The 8,925-nt window shown below is 39.5% G+C and overlaps 1 protein-coding gene across 4 annotated transcripts; it reads right to left on the bottom strand.

Annotated features, from left to right (window-relative positions):
• LOC106669762 (facilitated trehalose transporter Tret1) lies at positions 1 to 3,983 on the bottom strand. Of its 4 annotated transcripts, XM_024229918.1 has the most exons (8): positions 3,206 to 3,595; positions 2,649 to 2,880; positions 1,673 to 1,795; positions 1,490 to 1,613; positions 1,123 to 1,431; positions 824 to 1,062; positions 442 to 745; positions 1 to 364 (listed from the first exon to the last, which is right to left on the bottom strand). In XM_024229918.1, the coding sequence occupies exons 3-8, from the start codon at positions 1,712 to 1,714 to the stop codon at positions 69 to 71; spliced, it is 1,314 nt and encodes a 437-aa protein (XP_024085686.1). In that variant the 5' UTR covers positions 1,715 to 1,795; positions 2,649 to 2,880; positions 3,206 to 3,595; the 3' UTR covers positions 1 to 68. The 4 variants fall into 4 exon arrangements, with proteins under 4 accessions (XP_024085686.1, XP_014254952.1, XP_024085685.1 ...); XM_014399466.2 differs by lacking the exons at positions 2,649 to 2,880; positions 3,206 to 3,595 and adding an exon at positions 3,721 to 3,983; XM_024229917.1 differs by lacking the exon at positions 2,649 to 2,880.
• Positions 3,984 to 8,925: the final 4,942 nt, after the last annotated feature.

The following is an 8,925-nucleotide window of genomic DNA, read 5'->3' as shown; positions in this document are numbered from 1 at the left end:
AGAATAAATCATTAAAAATAAATTAAATAGGAACATAAATCACAGGTTTGCGCAGAGATTATAAAAATTTAAATAGAGCTTGGAAGCGGTTTGATGCTTGCGAGAGATGAAAGCCTCTTCACCCTTCGCACTGGAAGATTTTCACCAGTGAAGTTCCGTTCGATATCCTCCAGGCTTTTCCCTTGTGTTTCAGGCACGCAAATTGCAACAAAAACCACACCGACTGTGCAGATCATGCTGAAAAGCCAGAAAACGCCTTCCGCACCAATGAGTTCACGTAGATCTATGAATGTCTTTGTTACAAGAAATGTACAAGTCCAGTTAAATCCTGTGGCAATTGATGCAGCAGTGCCTCTTATTTTAGCTAAATAGAATAGAGAAAATATTATTTTAATTTTTTTTATAAACATTTAAGTCTGCTGAGATAGTATTGGATGTTACCTGGTAGTATTTCTCCCATCATGAGCCATGGAATTGGACCAGCTCCAATGGAAAAGCCAATTACATAAATGACAAATCCTGACAGTGGGACCCATCCATATTGGGACATATCATACCCTTGGTTTTTAAGATAGAAAAAAGTGCCAAGAACTCCAAGGGTCAATGTCATCAGACTGTTTGAAATATACATGAGCACTTTTCTGCCTAGGCGATCAATAAGCAGAGTTGCCATCAATGTTGCACCAACGTTAACCAAACCGACTATTATTGAGGAGAGATTGGAGTCTATCGTACTACCAGCATCCTGAAATATAAAAAATTATGTTGATTTTTTTAATAAATTCCATTATTTATGCTTAAGAATTTTATATAAATTTAGTACCTTGAAGATACTGACGGTGTAGAAAATGACAGCATTGATACCACTCAATTGTTGAAAAAACATGAGCCCCAAAGAAATCGATATAGGAAGGAGATATTTCTTTGTGAAGAGCTCAGATATGGGTGAAGAAGGACTACCATCAAGGTTATCCACTCCACAAATATCAGAAAATTCTTTAGATATATCAGTAGAACTTCCCCTAAGCCATTGGAGAGCATTTTTAGCTTTTTTCTGCTCTCCTGGGAAAAAAAAAAAACTGTTAGCTGTATTCTTAATTTGATAAATATTATTTATTTTACCTTTATTGACATACCACCTGGGCGTTTCTGGCATGAAAAACATAAGGGCCATAAAAGGGACGGAAAGGGTTGCCCCAAATAAAGCGAGCTTGTCCCAGGTGAGATACTTCCCAGCGAAGAATGCCAACAAGATTCCACCGTTGCCAAATGTCGTAGGAAAAAGTCCCAAAGTCCCTCTGACGTCTGCTTGCAGACACTCACCAAGGTAAAGTGGGAGTGCAAGACTTGCAACGCCGATGCTGAATCCACCGATTGCTCTTCCAGCCATAATCATGGCTACATTCCGAGCAAAGGCGATCAGAAGAAACGCTACAACAATTATCTCACTGTGTAAACAGAATTTTCCATTGTATGAAGAAAACCTTACAGAAAATAAAAGGACCGGCGCTACAAAGTATGGTCCTTTTTCTTCCGAAGTGCTCTATCAGAGGTCCACCGAGTATTCCTCCTACAAGTGCGACCAAAGGTAAAAGGGCTCCTATCCAAGACGCCTTTTCCATGTATTTTATTAGAATTGCATTGAAAACTAAAACTTGAAAGAAAAGTCTACCTCTTGGGGGGATACGTGAAGTCTGCTCCCGGGTTCATTCATCGAAACAAGCGCTGGAGAAGTGTAAGCACTGGCAAATCCCACAACTAGCGAGCACAGAGAAACGCATATTGCTGTTACAAACTAAAACAAGAAGTAAAAATATTTACAATACATATGTATAAAAATGAGGGAAAGTCTTGGATGACAGTACACTGATATAAAACTTCTACAAACTGTTCCAAATAAATTCCTTCATGCATTATATTTCAAATTAAACTGTCATAATGATAAATCCTCTTGTGCTCCCATTAAATCTTACTTCAATATTTCTGATCTTGGTTGCAGAATAAAGTATTTTGAGATTAGTTTTATTTTCAAATTAATTAATGATTGTATGGTTTCTCCAGAAATACAGAAATCCAATGTACCTCCTTGCTGCCTCAAAAATCAGAAAATATTTTTTATTGAGTATAAATAAGGGAACACATTTTTCACTAAACTCCCCCATGCATCTTCGCATGATGATATATATGCAATACTGTTGATTTATTTAATATTTCTGTTTCCTCATTAAAACATCAGTTAGTTAAAGCAAAATAATTTTATTTTGTTCAAAAAAGGCTAAAAATGTACTATGTTGTTTTCTTTTTTCTTTCTTTTTTAGGCCCATCCAACAGCTTGGTCATTTCAGCCCCGAGCATATGCGAACTAAACAATATACACTCAATATGCACTCACACAAATAAATACATTCACACCTATATACATTGCATTCATTCTATTTAGTAGATAACAAACTAATCTAATTAGGGCCGATAGAGTACTTTTACAAATAATCCATCATCAACCCAAGTACACAGCTCGAGGAGCAATGGGGATGCTATTTCACCATCAGCCCCTCCCCATTCACTCTAATAAATACACTCACTCATAGAAAACACAGAAACACAAAACACATATTTTGACGGCTATATACAATAAAAAAATCCCATACCTGCTCTCTGTGTGGAGCCAAGGCTTGACACGACTATATTTTGACGACTATATACAATCAAAAAAAATCCAAATCCCATTAAAGTGGAACATTGGAACCTGAAACTTACTACTGTGTCCTAGTACCATTCTTAAGACTGGCGCACACCTACACACTCTCTTTATGGAGCCAAGGCCTACACGCCTTTATTATGTGAAACACATCAAGCAACCTTCCTCTACATAAGGGGCACCTGCACATATGTGTTGTGGTTATAATAATAAAGTAATAAAGTGTGTTTATAATAATAATAATAAAATATTATATGTTATAATACTTTATTATATTATTTTTTATAATTCCTAGTCGTTAAGATTATATAGACAGGGGGTTTAATTAAATCTTTATGCTGTTTTATTTATAATGGTTTTATTGTCGTTTTTAATTGATGTATATTATAGTGCTTTATTCTTTATTAACGTTGAGTTAGTTATAAGCATTGTATTGTATATTTTTTCTCTTTACTTTTTTTTAAGAAATGGGTTTTTGACGGTAAAAGATAAAAAATAGCAAATCACCAGCATACTCCTTCTGGAAAATTTGTTTTGTCAAATAAATTATTCACCCAACGTTAATTACAAATTCGAGACCGTTTTCATCCTTTTCGTAACTTCCCGACCTTCCGTTTTGATATTGTAATAGTTTGTGATGCAGGTTGAATAACAAACAGGATTAATCGGACGAATGGTCTGATTTCCTGGTGGAACGTGCAAAACTACGTTCGAAGTCCTACCTCTAATTTCCTCATGCGTGTAGTCGTCTAGTGATCATATATGTACATACTTGGACGGGATAATTTTAGTAATACTAGGGCGATTACTAAAAAGAGGTCGTTAACAGACAAAATATGACACATGAAGAAACTTCTTTCTACCTTTATTGTAAATTAGATTGATTTATTTCTATTTCATTTATTATTTTTGACCATCTTCTATTCGTCAAGCTTAAAAAATTGAAAATGTAAAACATTTTTAGTGAGTAGAATTTACACTTTCAATCGTTGTTACGTTCGGCATTTTAGTCGTGTATTTACATTTCGTAATTTAATTTACGAATCTTTTTTTTTTCGTTACTTGGTGCTGACAGCCGCTGGAGGTCGACCCCCGCCGAGACAGCACGGCCCCCGAGGCCACCCAGGTAGGACATCCGGGCTCCCCTTTTAAAACTGGGTCTTCCTACCCTCTTCTCTTACACCGGGCTGCTCCCGATGGCGGTGGATAAAAACCTTACATGGTACGGTGTACCCTTGGAAAAGTCCACCCCCATTCCGCAGTCCGGGGCAAAACACGCCCAGAGAGTCCCGGGACGTCCCCCCACCGGCCCCCTTGGCCACACCGTCACCGAAGGGCCCACCCCCGGCCGCCCCCAGCATCAAGCGTATTTAATTACTTATATATGTACTTCATTTTGTGATATGAATTTGTAGATGGAATCGAGCACTTAAATGTATTTCGTGTTGGCTAATATTAGATTCACTGAACTAGGGAGAGGGATTTTGTATTTCTTGAGAACCTCAAAAATATATTCTCTTCCGGAAGATTTCAACGGGCATGCTATGTGGTTTAAATCCGCCGTTGAATTATCGTCGCACAGGCATTTGTTGGTTGGTAGAATCCCTATTTTATGAAGATGTGCTGGGAGTCTATTGTGATTGACATGTAGTGAAGAATCTTCTATTTCTTTTCACATTTGAGAACCACGATTTGGTCTGTAAGGATGGTTGGGACATGGAAAACCATAGGCCTTTATTTTGGGATGATAGCCCGTATTCGCTTTGCCATTTCTTGCGCAATAAGGATCTGATATGCGATATAATGTCCGAGGCTGCAATTTCTTTTATGTGGATTCCGGCCAGCGCTGCCTCTTTCGCCAGTATATCCACCCGATTGTTATCTTTGTTCCTACTGTGACCTTTAACCCATAGCAAGTGGATAGCTATGTGACTTGCAGAAGATAGCATAATGCTTTTGATCTCTATGATAATGGATCTTCGGGGGTATCCGTTTTCTTTAAAGCCGTCAGAACACTAAAGCTATCCGAGAAAATTACCGCGTTTGATAGTTTTAACTTTACGATGTAGTTTATAGCTTCCCTTATCGCTAGAGCTTCGGCGGCATATATCGTACAAAATGATGGGAGTTTAAACTGGATGGAGTGTTCATTTGTTATGTCTAAAACCGCTGCCCCAACCCCGTATTGGGATTTTGAGCCATCCGTATATACCAACCGTAGTCAAGGGGCTTCGTCCAGTCTCAAAACAACCGATAATGTAATCCTGTTCTTGCAAATCCTGCTGACACGTAATGACCTAGGTACATAGAGGGGAGTGAGCCAGTGTAGCTTGGAGTTTGGTGGTCGGATTTTCCTTCCCAGAGATATACATTTCATTAGCATATGGGTTTCAAGCAAGGGGGGAGTCATTGGAACTTTATGGGACCCACAAAAGTATGAGGCAGCAAGTGCATCCAGCCCCACAACAACAGGGTGATAGGGATCGTGCATCCGAGTGGCTAAAAATTTAGATGCTAGTCTTATTCTTCTTAAGTGCAGGGGTTCAATGTTAGCCTCTACTTTGAGGGAGTTCGTAGGCGTAGAGGGTAGTGCCCCTAAGCAAAGTCTTATTGCTCTGTGTTGGATGGTGTCTAGCTTTTTTAGGTGGGATTTTGCCGCACTGCTGTAGAATATCGAGCCATAATCAATACGCGACTGGATGAGGGCGCGGTCCATCAGTAACCCAATGCTTGGGTGGGACCCGTACTGGACTTTGGAAGTACATCTTAGAATATTCATCGCTTTTTCAACTTTCTGTTCAACATATTCTATGCCTGGCTTCCATAGGATTTTTCGGTCAATGGTTACTCCCAGAAATTTGAAGACCGAGTAGGTCTTGATGCGATAGGGGCCAAGCTGAATTACCTTAGGTTGTGCAATATTCCTTCTGGGTGAGATTATCATGGCCGCACTCTTTTCCTCCGATACTGATAATCCCATGTCCATTGTGCCCGAGGTACGGGGGATGTTGCTATCCGCAGCTAACCCAATAATTGTCATGAAATCGTTGTAATTAAGAGGAGGAGTGGTTTTAATGGCGTGTTCTATATCTACAGAATACTGCGTCCATCGGGCCTTGTCCAGTTTCCATCGTTTCGGGCAGCTCTTTCTGTTTCGGTCCCTATTATCCTTTTCTATCTGTATATATATNATATATATATCACTATATATCACTATCTGTATAGGATAGTGGTTCGAGCCATGGCGGTCAGGGAGGACTTCCCATACGGCTGATATTGCAAGAGGAGCAGATATTATTGTAACGTCTGGCGCGGATGGATTCTTACCCGGTAGTGAAACTAGAGTCGGGGAGCCATCATTCAGAAAACACATTCCGGTCTGATCGAGAGTTTCAAGAAGGGTAATCTTTGAACACCCCCAGCATTGATGGTTTGCGTTAAAATCCCCCCCTATTAGAAGAGGGTGCGAAAATTGTCCAAGTATGTCATTCCATTTAAGGTCTTTGGTTTTGGTTTTGGGACTTATGTAAAGCGAGACGATCGTGAGCCCTTGGGGGCCAATGTTGGCCTTAATGGCTGATATTTGGACAGTATCTCCCCTGCTTCCCGGGAACGGTTTCCCACAACGTCTATGTGCTCGTATTTGATATTATGGTTTATTAAAATGGCGCAACCAGCATACCCGTCGGCTCTGTCATTACGGATTATGTCATAATGCGGAATTTTGGGGGAGTGAGTCTTTTTGAGCCATGTTTCCGATAGAAGTGCGACATCGATGCTTTCCCTCATGATAAGCAACTCCAAGAATCCTATGTTCATAGATAAGGACCGGATGTTCCATTGTAATATTTTGGAATACTTTATGTTTTTAGGAATTCCATCTCGAACCATTATTGAGTATCGTTAGTTGACTGGGAGAGATGAGGGGATGCTTCAGGTAATTAGTTGCGATCGATAGTGTTGAGGATGCTTGTAATCATACTGATTCTGTTTCAGATTCGGTATTGCCACATATGTCCATTGCTGTGTTGGGTCGGTAGTCATTTCGTAGTTCTCCAATAATTTGTGGATTACTTTGTACTATGTTGTATAGCACTAGGCCTATCTCGTCTATCATTTCTTTGTTTGACATTTTATGTGAGCTTATGTTTTGAGTCAGTTTTGTTAGTAGGTGGACATATCTTTCTGTTTCAGTTGAAGTGTGGGGATTTATTGGTGTGCCTTGACTGGACTGGGCGGATTTGCCCGTTTGGGGAGGGAGATATTTAGGTTTGAGGGTAGTTTTTGTATCAGAGTTTTTCTCTGGGTGGGGATTTCTAATAAGCTGTTTCCTGAACTATCGCCGGGCGGGCGCTACCTGAGCAGTCTGGAGGGTAGGGAATTCTTGATCTTTTGGGTTCTCTTGTACGTTAGAAAGAATGTCGAATTTGTTTCTAGACACTACAGAGGCATAGGAATTGCCCCCAAACTTTATATTGTTCGCTTCTACGTTCTTTTTATAGAGTTCACACTCTCTGCTATCCGCAAGGTGATCTTTCCCACACAAAATGCATACTACATCGGAGTCCAACTTAGTGCACTCTTTTATTGTGTGTTCTTCGCCACATTTCAGACAACGATGTTTACTCATACATTGAAGGGCAGCATGATTAAAGCGCAGGCAGTTGCTACACTGCCTAACAGGGGGTATATGTGGTTTCACGGGGCAATAGCTTCCATAAATGGAGACAAATTCCGGGATACTTTGGCCTCGGAAAGATATCACGCATGTGGATAACGGGGTAATTCTTACCTGGTCCCCGATATTCTCGATCCTTCGCATCCTCTCGACCGTTACTGGCTCTACCGTAGATTGCATATATTTTAGAATTTCCTCAGTGGGTAAGTTAATATCAACGGACCTAATAACTCATTTCCTTTTCACTAGAAAGTCAGGAATATAGACAGTTAAATTTTCTTTTGTTAGCATCTCACTTTCTGTCAAATAGTTTGCTATATCTCTCGTGGCTGTTGTGACTTTGATACGGTTTTTGCCAGATGTCCGAATGTCTATTATTGACTTTTTGTCTAACAATGGATCTTGGAATAACCATTTACCGAATAACATAGGGTGCACGTTGCCCAAATTTTTTCCGGCACCCTCCACAAAAACGAAAAATGGTCCCGAGTCGTTATTATTGAATCGATTGTTAGCTAGGCGCCGTTTTGTCTCTTGGCGAAATATTTCCCTTTCTGCAATTAGTTCTGATTTCTCCTTAATCATACTTTTCGAATATTAATTCGACAGAGAACCTGTGAATATCCGCTTGTTTTCATTGGTACTTGACTTAACGACTGGACTACTATTGAGTTGTATAATGTCTTGCAATGAAATATGTGTATTTGGTCTATTATTACGGGCCGAAGGTATAACCTGAAGATTGGGTTTCAGACCGACTGGAGGAGGTTCTCCTCCCCCGGTGTCGACACCCATGTGAACTTAGATAATCACTAATTCCGGTAATATAACCAAGTTCGCTACAGAGTAATTTAATTGGGAGGTATTTGAAATAAACAAGGATCTTCTAATCGTATATCAACGATAAAATTAAATAACTGATGTTTATAAATAAAAGAAAGGAAATGAAAATAAAATTCGGTTGCTTATTAAAGTTTTAAAGAAAATCCAAATTTAAATAAACAAAAATTGAAAATGTCTGTGGATTTGATATTTCTACTTATCCCTCGTAGATAACTCGATGTGTTTACACGTTAATCCTTCAGAGGTGCAAAGTGTGCCCGTCCATCCTAGTCAACGATCCGTGAGCGACTGATTTTTTAGTTGGTTTTCTTTTGTTTCAAATCTTTGGTCGTTACCAGTAGCAAAATTGGCAAACAAATTGTTAATTAAAGCATTGCTAATTTGCAATTTTGCGCTCTTCGATCAGAAGGACGGTGAAACGAAGTTTTACGAGCGCACCGAGAGAGGGATGAAGGGAGTGAAAGATGAGTAACAGACAAAGAAGAAAAATGTTTATAAAAAGAGATAGACGTTTATGACAGTGACATAAATGTTTGCAAAAAGGAAGAGAGAGAGAGAGAGAGAGAGAGAGAGAGAGAGAGAGAGAGAGAGAGAGAGTGAGAAAGAGAGAGAGAGAGAAGACAGTTCGAAAGAGAGAGAGAGAGAGGGATAGAAAGAGAGAGAAAAAATGTTGTAAACGCTAAGAGAAGGTTGAAAAAGAGAGAAA

This window comes from Cimex lectularius, unplaced genomic scaffold (genome assembly GCF_000648675.2).
Source record: "Cimex lectularius strain Harlan isolate CLEC.00 unplaced genomic scaffold, Clec_2.1 scaffold250, whole genome shotgun sequence".
NCBI lineage: Eukaryota > Metazoa > Arthropoda > Insecta > Hemiptera > Cimicidae > Cimex > Cimex lectularius.
The sequence above is the reverse complement of the archived record's forward strand: the minus strand, read 5'-3'. Positions and strand labels throughout refer to the sequence as shown.